General features: G+C 36.6%; 1 protein-coding gene across 7 annotated transcripts in view; it reads right to left on the reverse strand.

Annotated features, from left to right (window-relative positions):
* ARHGEF4 (Rho guanine nucleotide exchange factor 4) overlaps window positions 1-25,991 on the reverse strand; it is a 138,529-nt gene that overhangs the window by 6,260 nt on the left and 106,278 nt on the right. For 6 of the 7 annotated variants that reach the window (XM_039347164.1, XM_039347163.1, XM_039347165.1 and 3 more), the window contains 8 exons: window positions 15,334-15,513; window positions 13,835-14,029; window positions 10,375-10,554; window positions 9,671-9,903; window positions 8,757-8,886; window positions 6,795-6,926; window positions 2,692-2,935; window positions 1,268-1,345 (listed from right to left, as the gene is read on the reverse strand). In XM_039347164.1, coding sequence (XP_039203098.1) covers window positions 1,268-1,345; window positions 2,692-2,935; window positions 6,795-6,926; window positions 8,757-8,886; window positions 9,671-9,903; window positions 10,375-10,554; window positions 13,835-14,029; window positions 15,334-15,513 — 1,372 coding nt within the window. Of the gene's footprint in view, window positions 1-1,267; window positions 1,346-2,691; window positions 2,936-6,794; window positions 6,927-8,756; window positions 8,887-9,670; window positions 9,904-10,374; window positions 10,555-13,834; window positions 14,030-15,333; window positions 15,514-16,014; window positions 17,647-25,991 lie in introns of those variants that run through there. The other variant, XM_039347169.1, reaches the window with a different exon arrangement.

The following is a 25,991-nucleotide window of genomic DNA, read 5'->3' on the forward strand; positions in this document are numbered from 1 at the left end:
AGAAGAAGCTTCTTGAATGACAAGCGAAATGTCTTCAAAGAAAAATAAGAAAATCCAATTGCCCCGTGAAAAAGCATCTTTGGGATTGTTTCTCGTTTATTTCTCTCAAAACTTTATTTACCAGATTTCTTCACTCTCACACCTCTAGATATGATGGGACCGCAACTCCCATTGAATTTGCATTTGCCATACATTTGGAGATTGCCAGAGTAGTAATAGCTATTCTAGGATATGGGGCCTAATTATTAGGTTGTAAAACAACCCAAAACACATTAGGATGTCAAACTGAAAAACAGTATTCTTTAAAATGGGCAATTAAAGATTTGTCTTAATACAGACTCCAATTAATTCAGTTTGCAGTGTATCACTGGTACAATTCAAGGGGCTACTAATGATCTTATGCCTACCATGCAATTTAAGCAGTTCGAAACATGAGTCCAGCTTGTCCTTACCCTGGAAATGACATGTGAGAAACTTAGTACTTATTGCATGTCTCCTGTTTCTCCAGACAAGTGCCGTCTCCTCATTACATTTAAAATGTAAAAACACTTCCCTATTAGAAAGATGAATGATGAGCAAAATGCTGGCATTTACATATAGTTCAGTCAGGAGGGGTGGGGGCAGAGCTGAAGATTTGACTTAGAAAGGCCCACCAAATTCTATCTTCACATTTTAAAATAGTTAGAAAGTCAGTAAAATCAAGATGATGTAAAATCCTGCATGCATTACTATTTTTAATAAAAGAGTCTATGCTATGACTTTCCTGCCCCAGCAGGGGACAGCATCCAGCCAACCCTGTCTAGGCTCAAAAGTTAAGCAAAGTCAATTTAATTATTATTTGTCTGGGGGGTGTCTAAGTAATACTGGAGCTATAACCCAGTCATGGGGAATTCTGAATGTTGATCCACACATAAAGTTGTGAAGAAATGCTGGTCTGTTAAAAAGCACATTCTCCAGGAAGGCAGTGGTAAAGTGTTTCCTAATTACTGCCATGAAAATTACATGGATATGGCCTTGAGGTTACCTGGAATTGTTCAGCTTGACAAAGATGTTACCTTTCTGATTCCTGTACCACCAAATAAAACCAAAATATTCTAAAGTAATTACTTGGCTTCTAAATAGATCTTTTTTTTTTAAACTGCAGCTTCTGAAGATAACCAAGGATTGGATCATAGGCTATTAACTCAAATAATTTTAGACCATTGAGCTGTGATACTTATTTTAGGGGAAAGGTGAACAAGGAGGGCAGACATCTCTCTTGACTTGCCTTTTGGCTTTCCACTCTGATTTTGTTTGCTGGCATTAAGCATAGCTTGTTTCTTCTGCATTTCAGTGATGGAAAAACCTTGAACATGAAAAAGAAGCTGTTAATCCAGTTAGGCTTTTCTAGCTAAGTAATATAAACATATGCATAGGGAGACAAGGGCTATATCAAGCAGAAAATCCCAATGTGTGCAATAGAAACTATACCAAGCAGTTCAATTTTATATCTCCAGAATAAGTTCATTGTACAATCTAATGTACTATTTTGTTCAGCTCCCACAAATAAGTATTGTAAAGAACATGCAGCCTGTGCAGTCCTTAACTAAATGTAGGAGAGGAGATAGGAATTAACAAATATAGGTTAAGGTCTGAGAAGGAAAGCGATAGGAATGGAAACTATGAAAAAATTAGACTTAAACTGTTCAGAAAATAGTCTAGTTTTCAAGAAAGATTTTTTTAAGAGGAAGAACTCAATTTGTAAGGCTAAAAAGTTGCTGCAGGCAATGGGTCTCCATGGGACCAGATAAAGGGATACTGTATGCTATTGCAGTCTTCTTCAAACTGATGTACTCTAGATATATTGAGCCTACAATCCCTATAATTCCCTGTCAGCCTAACAATTCACAGTGCTGGCTGGCAATTCTAGGAGTTATAGACCCAACAGATTGGAAGTGCATTAGCTTGGAAAATACTAATTTAGGGCATCCTATGGTTTTCCAGATTTTACTGAACTCTGCCTCTCAGCCTTCCTCATTGTTGGCCATACAGGTAGTCCTCGATTTATGTTCATAATTGAGCCCAGAATTTTGGTCGTAAGTTGTGGTATTTGTAAGTTGAATCATTATGTGACTAGATTCAATTTTACAACCATTTTTATGATGGCTGTTAAGTGAATTACCTTGATTGTTAAGTAAACCATGTAATCATAAATCTGAGTTCATATTTTTGCCAGAAAACAGCAAAAACTCTCACATGACCCTATGATACTGCAGCCATCCATAAATGCCATCAGTTGCCAAGCCCGCGAAATGCAGTCATAGGACCACAGAGGTGGTATGGCAATTGTAACAAGGATGGGTCATAGTTAATTTTTTTTTTTCAGTTTGTTGTAACTTCAAAACTTTGTTAAGCGACCAGTCATAAGTTCAGGGCTGCCTTACTCACTGATAATTCCACAGCATATTAAGGGCCACTGTTCTCTGTCTTTTACTCACGAGTAGTCTGCAAAACTAGATTTATAAAATAAGCACTTGAGTAAGATTAGGAAAAATTCAAAAATTATATGTGATAGAAATTCTTGAGAATGTAGAGTCAATAACAAAGTGGGAACATTTTAAAAATTTAATACATAGTTAAGGTGTAGGAAAGTTCAGTGAAAGACATTCTCAGCACAGTGGCTCACAGTGATGGTTCATGGCTATTGCATACCTGTTTCCTGGTCAAGCTGAACTTGCTTCCTTTCATTCTCAAATGCCTTGAGCCAGCGTTGCTTCTGTTCTGGTTTCTTTGCACAGAATAAATGAACTTCTTCAGTGACCTGGCAATACAGTTTGAATGCGTTTTTAATAGTAATATTAAAATCTTTATCCTTTCCATCTTCCATATCCAGAATCTCCATAAGATCCATGTTGATCCGACTCTTATAATAGAGGATGTCACGCCGTAGGAGATCCTAAGAAAAAAAAAGAAATATTTTAGTGCACACTTCTCAGATGCAACAATGGTTAGCCAAAAACCACCAATTTCTCATGTACAGAATAATGGTACAGAGTTTTTTTAACCTCTTATCTGAAACAAAAATTACTTTCAAGTTTTACATTAAATTCCTTTTCCAGGAAAGAATTGGGGGAGATTTCACTTAGTGCGAGGGTAGGTGCCATTCAGAAGTTCTAAAACCTAAACCCCAGCCAGCATAGCCAAAGACAAGACATTATGGAAATAATGTCCAAAATAGCCTTACACTGTAAGATTTCCTAAATAGATTGCCTACAAACTCTGCTTCTAAAAGATATTTTGCTATATTCATATGGATACCTAGTTTGTCTCTAGAATGATTCAAACTATAAGAAATTCATACAGTTCTGAAGAACATTTACTTAGGTTAGGACAGTGGTTCTCAACCTTTCTAATGCCGTGACCCCATAATACAGTTCCCCATGTTGTGGTGACCCCCAAGTGGATGTGGCCACCAATAAGAGGGAGTAGGACAGCTAGGGAAAAGGGAAAAAAATGGCGGACAGCATGGTTTGGCGACCCCCATGAAATGGTCGTTTGACCCCAAATGGGGTCCCGACCCACAGGTTGAGAACCACTGGGTTAGGAAGCATGTGGTCCAAAATGCTCTCTGAAGACAAAGTATTTCTGTTTTTAAATATACCTTGATATATACTTCAAGGACAACTGCTAAAGGAAGTATATATCAAATCATTATGTGAATGTTCCACTTCAAGAAATTCTTCTGATAATCTTGTAGATAAATTGCATGTTCTGAGGATAAATTGTAGATAAATTGTATGTTCTACTAGTTTACTCTTTTCTTTCCTTCAAAGACTGGAATGCTATTTGGATATGAAATTCTCCAAGCAGGAAAGAAGAAATTAGCAAATTATGTGAAGCAAATCAGCTCTACAGTCATGTCATTATTGCAAGCTTGAGGCCTTGAAACCCCTCAATTATCCAAGGAAATCAAAAATCTGAAAAAGATCTAATGAGAAGAAAATTCTGTTTTGCAACAAGGGCAATTGCTTGTTGATATTGACAAAGATTGGTATTAATATTTAATATTTAAATAGATTATCTCTTTAGTGAAGCCAATACTATCTAATGGAACCAATCGTATATCACCTGGGAGGCCTTCACCAACCAGGAGGGACATCTAATAAACGGTTGGATTAGCAATACTGAGGATTCTGTCCATCTCCTCATGAGCTACTACCTGAAGCTCATCCCAGCTAACCATGCAGGGCTTTGTTTCCTTCACTTCATTAAGATAAGCCTTACTCTGAACAAATCTGAATTATCTGCCAAATCCCTAGCATATTCCTCACAAACAGCCTCATCCCTCCCCAACGGGTCATATTTAAAAGGAATGCTGAATCCTATAGAAAACCTCCAAGTTTTCTCTGGAATCCAGCAGGGTCCATTAGTTGGAAGAAGTGGAGCTGCATGCATGCACAAGCCTGCCTGGCGGTTTGGTTCTGAACAGGACATGGCACAGTAGTGGACTGCAGCCTGGGGGTTGGAAACCCCTGTTTTAAAGGCCTCAAAGTAGCATCCCAGCCACCCCTGCCCTGTAATTACAGCTGGTGCTAAACTTAAACCCAGATGGCATTATCTCCAAAAGGAAACTCTCCCTTCTAAGGCCACACAGGCATTTGTTATGATGCCAGTTTGGCTGCCTCATCCATAATTTAATCATGAATGTTCTCATTACAATTTGGTATTCAAGAATCACAACCAGAATCCATATATACCAAAGATCCAATAACCAGGATGATGGCTGGCATCAGTCCTGTCATAAAGATGAGCAAGCTACCCTCAATCTCTCGTCTTATTTTCCTTTGTCTGTCACAACTGTGTTGGAACCACCTTCTCTCTTCCCTCATCGCCCACCTCCAGTTATCCCATTCTCATAGCTCACCATAAACAACCACTCTCTGTTGTTTGTGCCTCCAACACTCACCAAATAGGGGGAATATCAATATGGGTCATTGATGTGGATCCAATTCAGTCCAATCACAGACATTCACCACTGAACCACATTCTTTCACTATCCACCCCTACCTATAATTAATTTCCTATTCATGTGATTTGTTTTGTAAGTATAAGATATTTGGAGGTATGCTTTTGTAGAAAAATGCATAAAAACACTTTTTGTTGTTTTATATACTGACATATTACCACTTAAACAAGACTTTGCTTTATAAAAAGATGTATAGTACACAAGAAAGAACCACATCTATCATTTTTTATTGATAAGAATAGCTCATACCACCATCGGCACTTGGGAAATAAAAATAAGTTACATACAAAAGTTATGCAGAGCTCTAGAAAAGGACAAAGATAAGCAGGGATGCAGACATGCTGAAGGGCTAGAGGAAATGGCAACGATATTATCACTAATTTGTCTTTTATGGCACCATTTTGTAAAGAGACACATCTTCCCATGATAGCCATTTTAGGAGAGTAATTATGATATACAGTACTCCAGGAATTTGTATATGCTCATTGGTTAAATGGATTGCGTCTTCTCACTAGCTGTGAGGAGGGAAGGAAAAATGAAACACCCAGGTTTTCTTTAAAGCTTGAATAAATCTAGAAGTTCAAATAGTCCATTTTATTAATCTGATTACAAATTCAGCAATTTTAGAAAGTCACTATTAATTTTGGGAGCTTAGGCCAAAAGTTATATTTTTTGAGATTGGGTGCTACATACTGATGTTGCTATCTATGTCTTGAATATCAACAAATACAACAGTGTGTATGAACATCTGCATAGGCAAGAAGCAATTAAACTATGGCTAATTTATGTCCTAATTTGACTAATTTATGTATAATATTATACACAACTTCCCCCTATCACCCACTTAGTGGGTTTTCAAAGTATTACATAATGATTGGCAATTGTTCACATGACCATAGAATGGAATTGGAATATTATAACTGGACCAAGCATTAAGCTTTAACTGTATTTAAAAAACAACAACAATTGGCTAAACAAATAAAGCAGGGAAAGATCCACTATCACAGATGTAAGAATTATGATACCTCTTATAACATCTGTTCTTTTATAGAATAGCAGATTTATATATCGTTCCATAGTGCTTTACAGCACTCTCTGTAAATCAGCATATTGCCCCCAACAATCTGGGTCCTCATTTTACTGACCTCAGAATGATAGAAAACTGAGTCAACCTTGAGCCGGTTAGGATCAAACTCCTTGGAAGTGGGCACAGTTAGTCTACAATACTGCATTCTAACCACTCCGCCACCACAGTTCATATCCTTTGAGGATTTCACTTAGGCATATACTTTAATGCTTAACTGGATGGATACATATTTAGTTGGAAATATTTGTAGAATTCTTTGTTTTACCATACCTCAGTAGAATTTAAATTCTAAGGAAGAACACGGGTGGCAATTCTGATGGATTTAATTTGATAGCATTTTCATCTGCATCTTTTCTTTTATAAATGCTAAATACGTGACTTTCCTGCAGCGTTGCAAAATAGGTCACAGCAGGCTTTTTCATTAATGACCTTAGTACAAATCCACAGAAAGCCAGCCTGAAAGAAACGTCAGCCTTATAGGCATTGTTGTAGAGCTCTCTTTCTGCTTCTCTCCCAGATTCTTTCCTTGATTTGTTTAAATGGTGATGCTTAGTATAATAGGTCAGCCGCCAACACACTGTCATGTTCTTTAAACAAAATGCTTGAATGCTACATGTTAAAAAGCAATTGAGAAAAGATGTAATTTTGCTGCCACCAGGAGACAGTGTATGTGGGCAGAGGCAGCAGTAGCTCTTAGCTTACCTTCTTGCAGCATACAAGTTGGTGATCAAAGAGGAAGAACATTCTTTGATGGCTTTTTGCTTGAGGCTGGGAAATTTTGGTTAACTCTCCAGAGTAGATGAGTTCAGAACTCTTAACAAGGACATCTTCACCCTGTCAATCAAAACAGAAGGGCATGCACTTTCTTTTCCACAGAAGAAGATAAGCAACATACAGCAGCTTAGTACTGAAAGTCTCTAGGGTCACAAATGTCTTATCATTCATCTTCCAACTTTGCACCCTCTGGGTTAGTTTCATTAAGACTAAAAATCAGGGCATCCACATAAAAGTGGCAATAAGTTTGCTACTATTCTAAATTGTTTTTTCTTCCTTTCTCCGCTGCCCTTTGGAAATATGGAAAGTGTTTGAAACAATGTGTGATGATTTTAGTATTATTTTTTAAGCTATTCTTATTTTTAAGACTCCACTTGGGAAGTGCCTAACTGGCACAATCAATCCTACATAAATCAGTCAGTCTATATCAAGTGATTGATATTATCATTGCCAATCATTTTATTTTGTATTTTATTATGGAGAGGTAGACAAATGACGTTGCAAACAGAAAATTAGTTGGAATTACTAAGTATCTATAACTTTGAAAATAAGTCTACGCCAGGGGTAGGCAACCTTGGCTCTTTTATGACTCATGGACTTCAACTCCCAGAATTCCTGAGCCAGCATGGCTGGCTCAGGAATTCTGAGAGCTGAAGTCCACGAGTCATAAAAGAGCCAAGGTTGCCTACCCCTGGTCTAAGCCATACTTTCCTGAGGCTTCCCATAGGTGTTACATCATCTGTCTTATGTAAGTCACACTGAAATGGCTCTTTCACTCAAGCCTAGTGAGGATAATCTTTTGTTGAGATTTTTGGCTGTAAACTGGCTTCCTATTCTAAAGTAAGTGTTGAAAATAATCTAGTTGGAGTAATATTTTCCATTAAACAACGTGCTTTGAGAATAAAGGGATCTGTGATCCAACATAACTAGAGGATGCTACTTTTGGCAAATCAGAGCAGAAGGACTTCTAGAGCTAAATTTAGACAAGCATGCTTCAATGATAATAAACCTCACTGAAGTTGAGTAACCCCAGAGCAGATTCAGAACTTTGGTACAAGTATGTTTTCTATTCCCATGGGATATATGATTTTATTATTGAACTACAATTGACTTTATTTCCACAAATGGTATGATTACCAATTGTACAGTAAATATATTCTGTATTTTAATCTTCTTTTATAGTGTCTAAAAGGTCACAATCCAAACAGAGAGGAGATCCAAAGCACATGTACAATATATATGTACAGGCTTGCACATTTACTCAAAAGCTTTAACAGCATTTACTGTGGATACCTTCAGTGCATTTAACTTTGTGTTAGATTGTGGCCAGTATATGACTAGCTCAAAAGAAGATCTTCCCTTTATCCACCCTGTTTTGTTTTTTCAGATAGAGGAAAATACTTCTCAACTTTTTTATCCTTTGACAGATGACCGTATGATGTGCTTGTGTTGATGCCTATTAAGAAAACAGTGACAATTCGTATCACTTAAGGCTCTGAAGTACAGAACCTTATAAACAGAAGCAGAGTCTATTTTCAACAAATGTAGTCCATTTGAAAACAAACTGGAAGGCATTAATTACACTCAAAACATTCCTGGGTAACTGTAATTCAGACTAAGAATTAATTTAACTTAATTGTGATTTTTATTGCTAAGCATTTGGCCCCAACATATAGGAATATTTGCAAATTTATAAATAGGGTTATTTAATTTAATAACAAGCAGACAGAAATAGTAGATTAATTCATCAATTAAAATATGTAAAATTTTATTAATTTGGATGTGATAGTATATGATATTCCCTTGCCCAATAGAAGAATTATGTTTGTGCACACATAAGCAAGAATAATGTTCATGTAGCTCCTTGTTTTGAAGACGTTTGCATTTTACCTCCCAGTCCTCTATTGAGCTCTGCCACTGAGCAATTTTGTCTATATTTTCCAAACGCCTCTTCCTTTCATTGATGAGCCGTGCTACATTTTTCATGGCATTCAAAGCAGCTTCAACATCTTTAAAATCCCTACAGATGAAATAGATTCCTTTAGAGATATGAGCAAAAATGGAACAAAAATGTAAAGAACTAGCTTTCTATTGCAATGTACCAGAAATTGGCAAGGAAATTATGGGTCAGAATGAAATATATCTACCTGTATCTCATTTGAGAGAGAAAGAGGGAGGGAGGGAGGGAGGGAGGGAGGGAGAGAGAGAGAGAGAGAGAGAGAGAGAGAGAGAGAGAGAGAGAGAGAGAGAGAGATCAATGAAGATGTAATCATCCCAATTTTGGAGAACTAACAATACTATATTTAACATTTTGATACTGGATTATTATTTTTCTAAACTATAAACCTTTGCAATGGCTGTCAGTTATGCTGATTGTTCTTTAAAATTTGTTTTTCCAAGTGTTGAAGTAGCATTAACCCTCCCTCACTCTGTTGATTCTGCAGGGAAATGGATTATTACTTTCCTATCTCTGTTGCAATTTATGTCACTTTCTGATAAAGGCAATGGAAATTGTGGGCAGAATCTCAGGATTTTATAGAAAGAGCTTCTCAAACCTGCACTAATCACTTGCAATCATTCTTCGGTTACAAGGCAACTAGTTTTTAAATGCTATCAGAAAAGAATGAAATTTGCCCATCAAGATGAATAACCTGTTAGATCTCCAAAAAAAAAAAAAAATACTGCTTAAATTTAATTACAAAGGGATGTTACCAGTAGGCAATAAACAAAAGTTGTTAGAATAACTAAAACATAATGACAGTTTTCTTTCCATCTATTTTTTTTTAATCCTCATTTCTCCTTACCTATGCTGTGAATTGGTATATTTCAGCAATTCTGCAAGCTGTAGGGGATACTTGCAAATTTTCTGCACTGGTGTTAGGAGGAAACCATCCAGAGAGATATCAATCATCTTCTGAAGGAGACGGCATGCTTCAAAGAAATAGACGTATTTGTTCACTTTGGTAAGCCGGGAAAGTTCCATACAAGCATTTGGGTGATTGTTGCAGTACTCCGAATAGATCTGGAACTCATTTTGCTGAATTGGAAGCCAAAAGATTGTATTATGGAAAACAGGATCAATTTTATTTTTTGAAACCACAATAATCCAGCCTAACACAAAATACAAATGAAAATAGTTTAAAATAAATGAATACATGGACCATGTGAAATATCTTAAACAATAGCATTAATTCAATTGGACAATAAAAGAATACCTTAGGCCAGCCTTTCTCAATTGGAGTTCCACAAGAGGTTGTAAATACAATTTCCAGGAACAGGGTTCACTGAGCTTAATGAAACTTTGGAGTGAGCATTCTTAATACATCAGCCACTCCATCACAGGTGTGTAGGTTTTTTCTCTTAGAATTCCTGTCCAGAATAGACATTGTTCGGAATTCTTGGAATGAAGTTCATGCATCTGAGGGGTATGGATAATCACTTGACTGCAATTTCCAGAACCTGATAACCCTGTCCTTTAGCTTGCTTACTTGCACAAATGTCAACTTACATATTCCAGGAAGCAGGAGCCAACCTCACTTAGATGCGGGCAGTCTTTGTTGAATTTCTTCTCCAGGGCTTTAACAAATTTTTTCTGGCATTTGTAGATATCCTCAATATTCCCAAATATAGTCTTCAACTGCTCTTCAGTGAACATATCTGCTCGTTTACGGCATTGTTTTATATAGCCCTAGAAAGGGTCAAAAATTGTAATGCAGAGTCAAAATAATCTGCAGTTCTACTCTGTCTTAGTCGAAAGGCTATATAGATAGAAGAACAATATAATAATGCTACAACAACTTAGCTCTTATTGACATGCAATGAAAAGACGAACTACTATAAAAACAAATCTGGAATTTCTGTATTCAAAACTCAAAAGTCTGCCCATAATTAGAGACAGACCTAATACACGCCTTATATTAAATAAAACTAAATTGCATCTACATGTCAGACTCAAAGAAACATACTCTACAATTGTAAAAAATGATTCAATGGCATTTTATTCAGTTTGGTTTTTTCAGATTCCTGATAAAATTTTATATAGGATGATGATGAGTCACATACTTGATTCTCACAGTGCTACTGGTATCTAATGTCTATGTGTATTTACCCATGTAGTATGGCTGTATTATTATTTTTTATCCTTCTAATTATCTTCTTTACCCCCCCCCTTTTTATTGGTATTATTATAATTATTTTGTTTGTTATTATTCTGTTGCTTTGCCTGTACATTGAGATCTTCTGTAGCGGAGACAAATTCCTTTTCTATCTAATCACACTTGGCCAACTAAAGCATTCAATTCAATACAAAAAAATCTAAGTGGCAGAAATTGTCACACTCTTGTGGTTTCTCAAATAAAGATTCCCTAAGGATTCAGCGCTTAAGACTTATATAGCAGAAATAGATTGATAGTGGTATATTTAATTCAAGGATGAGTTCTGGCGAACAGCTAACATTGTACCCATCCACAAGAACAGGGTTAAGGAAGAAGCTAGAAACAATAGGCCAGTAAACTTAATATCTATAATAGTGAAGTTAAAGGAATCACTCCTGAAAGAAAGAATTGACAAACATTTAAGAGAGCACAACTTGATGGACCCAAAGCAGGATGGCTTTACTGAGGGCAGATCACATCAAATTAATCTGACTGACTTTTAAACTATGTCAGAAATGTTTTGGATGAAGGTGGTGCTGTGGACATAGCTTATCTCAATTTTAGCAAAGCATCCGATACAGTTCCATATAATGAGCTCCTTAAAAAGTTGTATAGGCTAGGGCTTAATCACTGGATGGTTCAGTAGAAAGGAAGTTGGCTCAGGGATAGATCCCAGAGTGTGATGTTAATGGGACACTCTCTGAACAAAGACTAGTCACCAGTGGTGTACCACAAGGCTCTGTCCTAGGTTCTGTTTTGTTCAATTTATTTGTAAGTGATATAACAGAAGGATTTCTAGGTAAGGTTTGTATTTTTGCTGATGACATGAAGATGTGTAATAGAGTTGACATCCCTGGGAGTATTCATATCATGGAAAACAATTTTGCATTGCTGGAAAATTAGTCAGAAAATATGGAGACTGCAGTTCAATGTTTCTAAAAGTAAGATAATGCTCTTGGTCAAAATGAATCCTCTGGCAGGGTACAGTATTGGGGGTACAGTGTTGGAACAACAGAAGAAAATGATTTAGGTGTGCTCATAACAGATTACTGCAGTGTTGCCGAGTCAGATGAATCGGATGAGGGGGAAGGGTTGCCGGGGGTCACATCGGAGTTTGTGGAAGGCTCTGAGGAGCACGAAGACTCAGAGCTAGATGTGACACCAGGCCCAACTACTCAGAGAGACAGCTGGGTTTGGGGCCTGAACTGAGTGAAGACGAGGAGCAGCTGGGGCCTGTTCCAGATGCACAGGGAGGAAAGGTGTGCAGGACAAAGGAGGGTGGGGCAACTCTCCAGAAAAGGTAAAAGACTCTAAGAAGCCATGCCCTGGCTGGACTATAAAGAGGAGAGGCATGGGAGGGGCCAGTGGCCAAAGCAACCATTCATGCTACGGCTTTGTGCTTCTGTCATTGGATTTCTTGCCTCAGGATTCTTGGATATTTAGCCAGATTTGTTGGATTTCTGTATGTTTGAGTGGCTTAAACCTTGAGCATTCCAGCTGAGAACTCAGTGACTGATCTTGTTCGTTTCAACAGCTGGTTGGAGTTTGTTCCATAAAACCTGTGTCAAAATAAAAGGGGTTTATCTTACCAAGTCCTGCTTGGTTCAATGCAAGGTTTTTTTTTTTCTTCTTGCGAGTAAGCAGTTGAGCAGTATTCGCGTAGGCTGGGACAGAACACTGCAGAATGTGTAAACAGTTGCGAAGGAAAACAAAATTCTTGGATACATCACAAGAGGAAACATCAGCAAAAATGTCTTAATCCTGCGATATAGGGCTTTAGGAGGTCTTAATCCTGTGATATAGGGCTTTAGTTAGACCCCATTTGGAAAACTGTGTCCAGCTCTGGAGAGCTTACTTAAAAAAAGATATTGATAAGATTGGGTAAGTCCAGAGATGGGTAACAAAATGGTACAAGGTCTGAGAAACAAAACATATCAGGAGAGAGGGAGGAACTGAGTATCAACAGTCTGGAGAACAGAAGAGAAAGGGGGAATATGATTGAAATCTTTAAATATATTAAGGGTGGGAATAAGGTTCTAAAAGGCAGTATTTTCAATATTAAGCAAAAATCAAGAACACGGGGGCATAAACTTAAACTAACAGGAGGGAAGTTCAAAAGTAATGTTAGAAAGTATTACTTCACAGAAAGAATAGTGGAAACTTGGAATCAATTTCCAGTGGTAATAGTGAGTTAATCATCAGTAACTGAATTTAAACATGCTTGGGATAAACATATGCCCATCATCTGACAAAAATTAAAAAATTAAAATTAAAAATCATAAATACATTAAAAAGAAAACAAAAACAACAAAAATAAAAACAAAGAGCAGACTCAATAGATCACTAGGTCTTTTTCTGCTGTCAGTTTTCTATGTTTCTAGAGCTTTTTAGAATTCTTATTTTTTTTCTTAAACATCAGCCAATCAACATCTTTGACCAAAGTACACTAGCAAACAAGATGGATCGATGACATCAGCAAGCATTACAGGCCCAACTGACAAAAGAAAACTCAGGACCATATTGGTTAGAAACATGTTGGATGAAGAGGCCTTCATCCTGCAGTGGATAGACAATGTCTAAAACGATGTTGACACTAGCAAACAGTGGTTCTCAACCTGTGGGTCGGGACCCCATTTGGGGTCAAATGACCATTTCACGGGGGTCGCCAAACCACGCTGTCCGCCATTTTTTTCCCTTTTCCCTAGCTGTCCTATTCCCTCTTATTGGTAGCCACACCCACTTGGGGGTCACGGCATTAGAAAGGTTGAGAACCACTGCTAGCAAACAACACATATTATTTACATGTCTCATTACCTCACAGATGTCTTTTAGGTGTTTGATGTAATCTCTCTCTGTGCTTAGAATTTCATTAATAACATTGGTTCTCATTTGATCTTTTGTTGTATGCCCCATTCCATAGCGATGAGCAGCATTTCTTCCATCTTCTTCCCGACCGTCTTCTAACTTCAGAGGATAGTCTTCAATTGGTTCATCCTGGTTTACTCGGAGCTATATCGAATATGCATTATTATCTTAACATTATTCAATTACTGAGACGGAGGTGGAGTTTGGGCATCGATGTAAAAATATCAAATCTGTGAGATGTATTCTGTCTAATAAGAATTTGAAAAGCCTTGGCTTACGGTATGGACCTAAAAATCCCTAATTAATCTCTGTACCATTTCATCTAGTAATCCATTTGTCTATTTTGCTATTATTACATTTATTTCAACAGTAATACAATATTTTTGCTTTCTTTCTAAAACCAATAAAGTACTCTGACTACTCTTTTTCCAATATCTGTAGTACTGCTGCATTCAATTATTTTTTCAAGAACAACAAACTCTTTTAAGCATCTTAGAAGGAACAGGTAACAGTAATGAGTATTGTAATTGTAATTACATTACAATTACAGTAATGTACTTGTAATGAGCCACGGCCATATCACAGATGTGAAGGAGAAAGAAAGAAACTTTTACTAATAAAGAGTTGCAGAAGCTATCTTAATAAAGGATATGGGGTTCACACGGAGGAGTTCTATGTTTCAGAATTCAAGGATTGGAGCTGGCTATGTTTTTAAACTTGCATAATTCAATTTCTCTTACTGTATCCCTGTACTTCAGCACCTCTTGAATGTCCAGTGCAATATCACAATTTATGATATTAAAGGTTAAGTATTTACTTGGTGGTGAATTAGGTAATTGGCCAGTAGGATCATTGATCAATGTTTTTTCTTAAAAAAAAATCAAGGACTTTATCTCCAGTATATAAAGAATCCATTGGAAGTACTTATCCAACAGTGTCTTTACTAATGTGGATACAGAGCAAATGACAGCATATTATATGAATAGCATAAGACAGCTGTATAACATATATTCAACACTGCATCTTCATCCTAAAATATGTTTTTGTTTTATACATCAAGTATTTATAACTTTATAAGCACCATAGACAGGTAACTACAAATTATTGCTGTATAGAAGGGAACATTAATGATATTGTTAACAATCTTGGATTGCATCCACAGAGATATGGTGTCGAAATCATGGGAAGTGATAGTTCTTCTAGGACCAATGCAATTGCCAACCTTTTTTTTTTTTTGTCTTTCTCAATAAACATGGGAAATATACAAAACATCAATATAAATCCAAAAATATGTTTACACAGTTTAAAAATAAAGACAGGTAACTACAATTATTGCTGTATGAAAAATATATTAAACCTAGTAGGCAGCAGTATTTAAACCACACAACGATGCATTCAAATTATCTTCTCTGCCCAGTTCATTGATGAAAGGTTACATGGGTTCTTACCCGTATGAAGCTGGCTGGGAACCAGCCTTCATTCTCCATTATCCTGCCCCACCACCATTCTTTGTTAGTAGCATCCATTACTTCAACAACATCGCCAGCCTTGAAACCTAGTTCTTGGTCATCCATAGTGACATGATCCCAGAGTGCTTCTGCATAGACCACACCACCATCACTGATGAGCTGAAACAGAGAACACAAACATTTTCACAAAGTTATATTGGAGAGATGATCCAGTTTGCTGGGGAGGGGAAGAACAAAAAGGGGAAGGGGTGTTTTTGCCCTACCTATTCAGTAGGCTTTAATGAAGATATTGTCACTGATTTAACAAACAACAAAATTATGGCTTTGCTGATATAAGTGCTGTTAAGTTTCTCTTTTCTGTCGAACCAGGAACCTAAAGTTTGCTAATGATTAGAAATTGATTAGCAGCTACTTAGTTTTGTAAAATGTCAAGCTTGCTTTGTTGTTAAAACTTGCGTCCACTACATTCAAACTACTTTTTTTCTTCTTCTGTTCAGTCATGTCCAATTCTTGGAGACTGCCTGGACAAGTCTCTGCAGTTTTCTTGGCAAGATTCTTCAGAGGTGATTTGCCATTGCCTTCTTCATATGGATGAAAAGTGACTGTCCCAAGGTCACCTAGCTGGCTTTGTGCCTAAGACTAGAATTCATAGCCACACACCTCATAATTATAGCATCTGGTCTCATTCTTAGGATTTCCATCTCTCCAGCCTGTATGTTTTGTAACATCCTGCATAATGAAGAATTTTGGAGATCATGAAAGCTGTTAGTTAATCCTAATAAAGTTATTACCAAATTATGATTCAGAAATTAAAATGTTTGCTCTTTTCTCAAAGAGAAATTCAACTTGGAATAAATAGCTGAAGGAGATGGCTGACAGAATATGTATGTATGTATGTATGTATGTATGTATGTATGTATGTATGTTTCTAGAATTGAGGCAAATAATATTTTAAACAGTATTTAGACTGTCCGATATTTAAAAAAAAATAACTGATTGATCATTTGTCATCAAGTTGTTTTGACTCTTAATGACCACCTAGATATTTTTCATGATCTATCCTTAACCTGATTATTTAGCTCCTGCAACGGCACCCACATCACCCCTGTATCTGAGTTTATTCACCTGGCTGAGAATTGTCCTCTGAAGGCAGCTCTTCAAGGTAGACCATAGTAGGAAATCAAAGCCATGTCAGCCAGCACTACTTTTACTATAAACTTACTGTAACAGAATCTTCAAGTCTGAATGCAGTTCCCCCCTCCCTCCCTTTATTTTCATGAGAATAAACAAGGGACAGTTTCGTCTGAGACATTTTCTTGGATTATGTTCTGTTTCTTTTATCTGACTGTTACCTTGATGGTAGCTGCCTCTGCCTGATTTTGTCTACTTTTACCATCAGATCTGGGCAGAGGGATATGCTATTGAATCTCTATTAAAAAGTTCTATCGGGGGACCCAGGAAAAGAGTCTTTTCTGTCACATGCTCTTTGAAACACTGTCCCTCTAGAGCTGATGAGCCCCCAAACCTGTCAGCTTTCATCAGACCTTGAAACCTGCCCATATCACTGGACATGGAATTGGAATACATGGGAGATGGTTATGCTGATACTTGTGGGTTCTGTCATAGCTGCTGATTATGTGTTTACTGTTTTGTTGTGTTTTTAATTGTTGTTCACTGCCCAGAATCATGATACTGAGGTATGCAGCCATATAAATCAAAATAAATAGAACAGATAAAATAAAATAAAAGTGAAAGGAAGCTATTTATTCCTTGTGTATTGTAATGTACACTGCCAAACTATACATCTTTATGTGTAAATCACTCAGAACTATTCAGTTCCATTTGTTAAAAATGCTTCATCTTCACATAACTGCCTTGTAAGTTGGCATGTAGTAATAAAATCTTTAAGTAGCATTAAAATAGTAAAAGACATGTTCATCTACATTTTATGAATTATAGATTAGGGCTTTTAAAGGAAGCATTTAAATTTGCAGCCTTTAGTTCTGTAAAGAAATATATGTAATATCTCAACATAGTAACACAGAACATAGTTTATTGCAAAGAGATCAGAAAGAATCTAGTTTCCATTATATGATAGATTTTTTTTAATATCAAAGAAATTCTATGTATCAGAATGCTCCCTGATAAATACATTTGTACTTATGTCACCCAAAATACATGCATCTGAGGAGTGGGGCAGAGGGGACTGTTGCACCTATACTATATATGCTGTATATAATGTATATATAATGTATATAGCAGTGGTGGCAAACCTATGGAACGCGTGCCAGAGGCGGCATTCAGAGCCCTCTCTGTGGACACCCGTGCCGTTGCCCCAGCCCCGCCTCCCCCACGGCCCCTTCCTCACCAGCAGCCCCCCAGAGGAGAGTTGCCCCTGAGCACGGCCCATGTGGAGCAGCACAGCCAAGGACATAGCAGCTGGGCAGTGGGGACAAGACTCCGCTGTCGCGCCCCGTTGCGCACAGTTGATGCTGCAGGGCATGGGCGGAGAGAGGACTGCGATGGCGCTACTGGGCTGCCTGGGTGATCTGTGGCGGGCCATGGAGGCAGTGGGTGGCCCTGTGGGCAGGCGGGGGGCGGGGCAGGCACTTGGTTTCTAAAAGATTCGCCATCACTGGTATATAGTATACTGTATATATTGTATATACTCTGCATATATTATTTTAGAATTATTTTACAATATAGGATCACAGATTCCCCTCTTCTGCAGCCTAAAACCAGAAACAGTAATGTCTTTGGCATTTAAAATACTATTCTAACAAATAAAATAACAATCACTACACATACCAAATACTTGTGAACATTTGGGACTCTCATTTCATAATTTCCTCTGGTTATAGAAGCTCAGGAATGCTGGATGGCTCTTTACATGTATTTTGCTGGACTAAAATTACCCCAAAATTCTTGTGTCAAAAATTTCATATTTGCATTTCTGTTCAGGATGAGTGGCTCAGCAGAGAAAGAATAGTTGAATAATCATTCTTTGTGACTGTAGGTGTGCTCTTGCGAATAATTGAATTAAGAAGATGATGAAAACCTGCCTCTGCTAAAGTAGAAATTTGCATTGAACTGCTAATTAAGAGTCTACAAGTATGCAACAATAAGCATTTTTCAATTTTTCTTTTTATGGGAAAGGCTTAGTGCTAAACAGACTTCATTCCTGCTTGCATTTCTCCAACCATCAATCAACTGATGTGAGAGGGGACAAGAAGGGATCTAGACTGAAGTCAGAAATCTGGGTTGCCAGTATATATTCTCTTCCCCAAAAAAGAAATATTTGAAACTCATATATAATAGGTAAATCAAATTAATCCGAGGAGTTCTTTTTTCCAAAGAGGCTCATATCAATGCAACCCTGATAATGATGACTACGCAGCACTTCTAAGAATAACATTTTCTATTTCATTGATCCACATTTGGGGATTTACAACAGTAAGCTGTGTGTGTGTATTTGGGTGCACTTCTCCAAGGAATCTACCCACATTTCTGATGTCAGTACTGTAAGAAAAACCTGCAGAATGCTTTTGCAGTCATATAACAGCAATATCTTCATGTTTAGGAGACAAGATTACAATTATAAGAATCAACTTTTATAAGCAAAATGAAGAAATTATTTTTACACTACACCTTTTTTGATCTCACAGTTGATTAAACTGATGCAAATTGACAATTGTTTCATTTTACTTCCAATATAATTTTTATAAGTAAATCATGAAAATTAAGCATGTTGTCTCAGAGCCTTCCTGTTAGTCAATACTAGGTTGCACTTGGGTATCCATTCATGCCACAGAGTATTTCTAGAAAAGAATGAAGGCTTTAAAAATAATCTCACAAGCATATTACATATTCCTATTGTTTACTACAGTAAAACTATTTCAATGTATTATTCTTAAGGTGGTTTGTTTATTTGTTCAATTTATATAGCCACTCATTTCACATAAGTGATCCTGGGCAGCATACACAATTAAAATGCAAAGGCAAACAACAAGTAATTATAATAAAACTATTAGAACAATTAAAAACTATAACCAGAAAACACGAGAGACTTCAGTTAGACTCTTGCACACAATACAGCTTTTTCGGGGACTCCATCTTTCCATAGGATCCCCTACCAATTTTTCAGGGCCTTCCAGAAGGCCAATAGATTCAGGGCTAATCTCTTCTTGGGGGATGACGTTCCCATCAGATGAAACTTCCTAATGAAAATAGCTGCACTTTTTAATATAAATTTTAAAGGCGAAATACTGTCTGCTCATGCTTGTTTCAGTTCATTTATTTATTTACAGTATTTGAAATTACACCATATTAATGTTTCTCAAAGTGACTTTAAGCAGCAAGTAATAATGATCCCTTTCCCAGCAAAACCTGTTAATATGTCCCCACACACAGAGCTAGCCTAGCAAATATTAATACCTAATGAATGGGGCCTGAACATGCTGCATTCTTAAGACAACTCATTGGCCCAATATCCTTTCTTAATAGACGTGAGAGGAAACTCAGTGACTCTTGGTAATCTTTGCTATATTGTAAGACTTTTACCAGCCTATGTCAGTTTTTTACTTAAAATATTAGGTCCCATCATGGATTTCCAAATATTCTTAACCACAGATTAACAATTCTCCAAAAATTGAACAGAACAAGACCCAATTGATGTGGAGAAAGAAAACAGCAAATGAAAGATCTAGCTAAAAAATCAGTCTGGGCGCCATGAAGAAAAACACTGTAGAAAAAGTTTCTTCCAGCATATCCTTATGGACATATTTTTCATGGAACTAGCAATTGGGTCTTCATTTTACCAACCTCAGAAGGATGGAACCCATTAGGATCAAATTCCAGACTGTGGATAGAATTAGCCTGCAATACTGCATTCTAACCATTGTGCCACCAGCACAAAAACATAGGTACAACCCTAGTAAAAATTAGAAACACAGAGAGAGTAATGCTAAATGGAAAAATACAGATGCTTCCTATAGCCGCTGATAGTGAAGTGGTTGGAAAGAATCCTAGAAGTCATGCTCTATATACTTTTCCTAATTTTTATTGCTTCCATGAACAAAAAGAAAAAGTAAACAGAAAATGGATAAAATTTGTGATCCTCTGGATCATACTGTCTTTCTAACATCAAGGAATAATTGCTACTCAGCAAATTCATAATTCTTCATATAGTATGAATGCCAAAACATTGGAATACAGTTCAAGAATATATTCACATTTAAATGATATCAACCTTTCTAACATTGTTATCAATGAATTTAAAAATATAACAAATAATAGGACAAGTCCAAAACCTTGGAGTACATGTTTTCTCCCCATGTAATTTTACAATTCCATCATAATGAAATTCACCATCAGTCTTTCTTAAATATGTCCCAAGGTATCTAATAAACATGAAATAAAATATTTAATGTACATCTAAACTAGATTAATGAGATAGAAAAAAATCACCATTTCTCAATCCAAATATTCCTAACAGCTAAAGAGCAGTTAACAAGCAATTTCCAAAATTTATTAGAAAAGGAATTAAGTGAACCTTAAAGGTGCCAACCATTGTTTGAGAAGGATGGCTATTCCCTTATCCCCCAAAGCTCTAAACCTACCAGAGATAGATTGGGGTCTTCTCGCAAGGAGCAACTGTATGAAGCACTTATGGGTGATCTCAACTCCTCTCTTTGTCCAGAGAGGAATTATGAAGAACCAGTCTATTTGCCCACTCTTCACTCAGCCATGGTGGACCACTCTGCTTTTAGGAGACCTGTCTTCAGTACACTATTTCTTCCCCCAAAGTCCCAATTTTTAGGCTCAAAAATGTATAGGGAAGGTAATTCTAACCATAAAATAAAAATATATGTGCTGCTTGGGAGAAAGAACATGAGGAATCTAAAGAAAATATTAAAATACTAAGACATTACGTGACATGATATAAACTGTTAAGACCACACAGCTTTTCTCTATGTAGCACAAAGCTTTGCAAGTTGGAGCATCAGAAGGTTGAATGAATGGAGACTGCAGGAGAAATGTGTTGAAAATATTTTGGCATGTAGAAAGAACAAATCATTTAATACTAGATGAAGTGAAACCAAACTCCTCATTGGAAGTGCTAATAACAAATTAAATGGTTAAAAGTTTGGGACACAATATATTATACCAGGAGTCAATGGAAAAACCCCTAGATTTGGAAAAATCAAAGGCAATAAAAAATAGGCCAACAGAAGAGATAAGGTAGATAGATATTACCAATGATGACAAAAGCATGAGCATACAAGAATTCAAGGAAGCAGTTTATGAAAGACTCCTTCTGAACTGATGTCTATTGTGTCCCAAAAAGTCAGAACTGACTGAACAACAAAAATGTAAATAGAAAATGCTGAACATTTGGGAATGCTGGAACATCTACAGCTGTTCAGAATCAGACCAGCATTTCAAAATAATTTTGGGGAACTTTACTCAAAGCTTAGTATGCTCATGAAAAGTACCAACATACAGGTACTTGACATACAGCCACAATTGAGCCTGAAATTTCAGTTGTAAGTTGTTGCAGTCATAAGTGACTGGTCACTATGTGATCAGTTGTTAAGCATTGTCAGAAGTCCAAATCAAGCTTATTCAAATGGCCAGTTTTTGCTGAAAAATGGCAAAAAGTCACAAGATGTGATCGCATGATTATAGGACTCATCAATCAATCATAAATGTTAGCCAGTTACCAAGCATCCTAAATGTAATTACATTACAGGGGGTGTGATACAGCAGTCATAACTTTGAGGACAGGTTTTAAGTAACATTTTTGAGTCCACTGTAACTCTGAATAATCTTTAAACAATTGGTTCTAAGTCAACAACCATCTTGTATATGCTTCTTATGCTTCTCATTCTGCCTATGATTAATGCCATGCTATGAACTCTGTAGCTAACAATAACAGCCATTTCAAATATTTCTTACAGCATCATTTGTTCATTTCAAAACAAGCTTCCCTTAGGTTGCAGAATAAATCAGGAAGCCAGATGTTGTCAGATACCCCTTTATAGATTTTAATCTTACCATATTTTCCAGCATATAAGACAACTTTCTAAACCCTGAAAATCTTCTCAAAAGTCGGAGGTCGTCTTATACGCCCAGTCGTCTTATACGCTGGAATATACGGGTAGCTGTTCTCTGAATTTAAAACCAATCTGTCCCCTAGTGGCCAGCCTTATTTTTTTTTTTTTACAGAAACAAGCACTAACAGGACAAAGCATACAAAAATCCCATTTTTCTACATCGCCCATCACTTTATTCTTTTTCAGGAAAAACAATTAAATAGTATAAAACAGTAAGCTATATAAATTAAGGTCATTACATCTAAAAAAAAGAAACATTCGATTTACTTCTTATACCTATAGCAGCAGTCATGAATATATGGAAAAACTTTTTGATTCAGCAAATCACATTGATTAAGAAAGATACTGGTCAAAGGAAAAAGATCAAAGTGAAAATTAAGAAAATAGATGATGGGATCTACCAGAGAAAATATTTAAAAAAGAAACATTTGTTTGAATATGGTTAAAGAAACAGAAAAAATTCTGAATACATATGTCATTGTAAGAGAGATGAATTCCTTAAATAATACTGTATGCTTTCCCCCTCTTTTATTTTATTTCTTGATATAAGTAATATAATACTGAAATGGCCTAGATGAAGGAAATGTTTTAGATAATTAAATGTATCTGAATTTAGGGAAATTATAATGTATAAAAAAGAAAAAAATGTTTTGAATAAGACCTAAAGGATTAGATGACTAGGCACATTAAATGGAATATTTAAAGATTAAATATATTTTATCAAAATAATAAGAACTATATTATTTCAAGGTTTGCAAAGAAGACATTTTGGAGAAAAGGGGAAATCAACTAAATGTACTATGTGGATTATAGATTATAGAAAACAATTGTTAATGATTTTTCTTTACAAATGTAAACCCAGCAAACACACTGTTTACCAACTATTAAGTGATTTATGTTTTAAAAAATCAATAAAATATATGGGAAAAAAATACCAGCTGAGTTCAGGAAGCATTAGGGAAGCAGTAGTGGGCAACACTCGCTTTCTAGCAGCAAAGGAATGGAGCTCCTATTGTGCTCATCAATAAACAGAAATTCAATATTGTACCATATTTTCCGGGGTAGAAGACGACTCTCTAAACCCTGAAAATCTTCTCAAAAGTCGGGGGTTGTCTTATACGCCCAGTCGTCTTATACGCCGGAATATACAGTAAATAGCAACTAATTGACTCAGTACTCTTTTACACACTGGAAAATATACAGAGGATAATCTAAATAAAAGGCTCTTGGGAACAGTTTAATTATAGAAGATATACAATTTTCCTTTCTTGCAGATATTTATACTTTGCTGCAAACATACATATTTGCACTAAAACTCTGTTCAAACATATGGAAAACAAGCCAAAACTGTGATTGGATTGATGGATCCAATGGATTGATTTACATGGTCAAACTGGAGATAAATGAAATTTGTACATGGATATCTTTGGGCAAAAATGAGTAATGAATATCGGAGTAATGGGGGAAGGGTAGATACAATGCTTATCTATGAGTTTTTATTATATTCATTTTAAGAAGCCCAGGAATAGAAAGTCTCCCCTACACATTTGCAATTTATTTATAGCTGTATAATTACAGTGTGAAAACCTTTACCAGGTTCTTCAAATTATAACTATTCCAGGACAAAACCACATGTAGGCTGCAATCTTATACTCATGTAGTAGGAGTTCCATACAATTCATTTTGACTTATATTTGAGCAGATGGAGTAACGCTGCACTCTTAATTTTATTTCTGAATATAATATTTGAATTCTTCTCAACCACAGTGTTGACAATAATTTAAATATGAGCCAGCAATGTGCTGCAACTACCAAAAAAGCCAACACAGTCCAACAAAGAATGGTTGCAAGAATTGGGTATGTCTAGTTTAATGAAAAAAAGTACTAGGGGTGACATGATAGCAGTGTTCCAATATTTAAGTTGCTGCCACAAAGAAGAAAGGGTAAACCTATTCTCCAAAGCATCTGAAGGCAGGACAAGAAGCAATGGATGGATACTAATCAAGAAGGGAATCAACCTAGAGATAAGGAGAAATTTCCTGACAGTTAGAACAATTAATCAGTGGAACAATTTGCTTCCAGAAGTTGTGAGTGCTCCAAAACGCTGGAGGTTTTTAAGAAGAGATTGGACAACCATTTGTCTGAAATGGTAGGGTTTCCTGCTTGAGCAGGAGGTTGGACTAGAAGACTTCCAAGGTCCCTTCCAACTCTGTTATTCTGTTATAATCACATTTCTTTGAAAGTACAATTGTTTACTAAAGCAAGATCCCTACTGTAGCTCTACTTCACTTTACCCTTACTAACCATTGCTTTCTGCTACCTCAATACTTCTTGGTTCTTTCCTCTTTGCAGGGTTACTTTCCCTCTTCCAACTGGGTCACCTATATTCTTCCAGTTGTCTCACTGCTACCTTCAAGTCCCTTCAGACTAGCTTGAAATATTTCAAAATGATGCACTCATTTCCATCCACCTTTCTTATTTTTTAATGAAAGTCTTTGTTTCCCATGGCAGTTGGTTGTAGACCAGATTTTCCTTTGAAGTAGTTCTAGAGCCCAGGGGCAGGGTGGGGGGAAATAAAATAGAATAGAATAGAATAGAATAGAATAGAATAGAATAGAATAGAATAGAATAGAATAGAATAGAATAGAATAGAAGCTGGAAGGGACCTTGGAGGTCTTCTAGTCCATCCTCCTGCTCAAGCAGGAGAACCTATACCGTCTCAGACAGGTGAATGTCTAGTCTCTTCTTAAAAATCTCCAGTGATGGAGTGTTCACGATTTCTTGGGTAAGCTGTTCCACTGGCTGATTGTCCTCACTGTCAGGAAGTTTCTCCTTAATTATAGGTTGCTTGTCTCTTCGATCAGTTTCCAACCAGTTTTTGTCCTTCCCTCTGGTGCTGTTGTGAATAATGTGACCCCCTCTGCCTTGTGGCAGCCCCTCAGATACTGGAGCACTCCCCTATTTCTTCTTTTCTTTAGACTAGCCAAACCTAAGTCCTGCAGCCATTCTTTGTATGTTTTAGTCTCCAGGCCTTTGATCATCTTAGTTGCTCTTCTCTGAATTTTTTTCCAAACTCTCAACATCTTTTTTGTGATGTGATGACCAAAATTGGCTGCAGTATTCCAGGTATTCTTACAAGGGTTTTATAAAGCGGTACTAATACTTCACATGATCTTGATTCTATGCCTGTTTATACAACCCAGGATTGTATTAGCTTTTTTGGTTGCTACTGCACACTGCTGGCTGATAGTCACTAGGACTCCAAGGTCCCTTTCACAGTTACTATTTTTAAACCAGGTGTCACCTAATCTGTATTTGTACCTTTGGTTTTTCCTGCCTAAATGTAAGACTTTGCTTTTCTCCACATTAAAACTCATTCTATTGGACAGGGCCCATTGTTCAAGTTTATCAAGATCTTTTTGGATCCTTAGTTTGTCTTCTGGGATGTTGGCTACTCCTGTCAGTTTGGTGTCATCTGCAAATTTGATACTCACAAATTTATACTCGCAGATAGAATGGAAT

Source organism: Crotalus tigris, unplaced genomic scaffold (genome assembly GCF_016545835.1).
Source record: "Crotalus tigris isolate CLP2741 ecotype Arizona unplaced genomic scaffold, ASM1654583v1 scf7180000018053.2689490, whole genome shotgun sequence".
Taxonomy (NCBI): domain Eukaryota; kingdom Metazoa; phylum Chordata; class Lepidosauria; order Squamata; family Viperidae; genus Crotalus; species Crotalus tigris.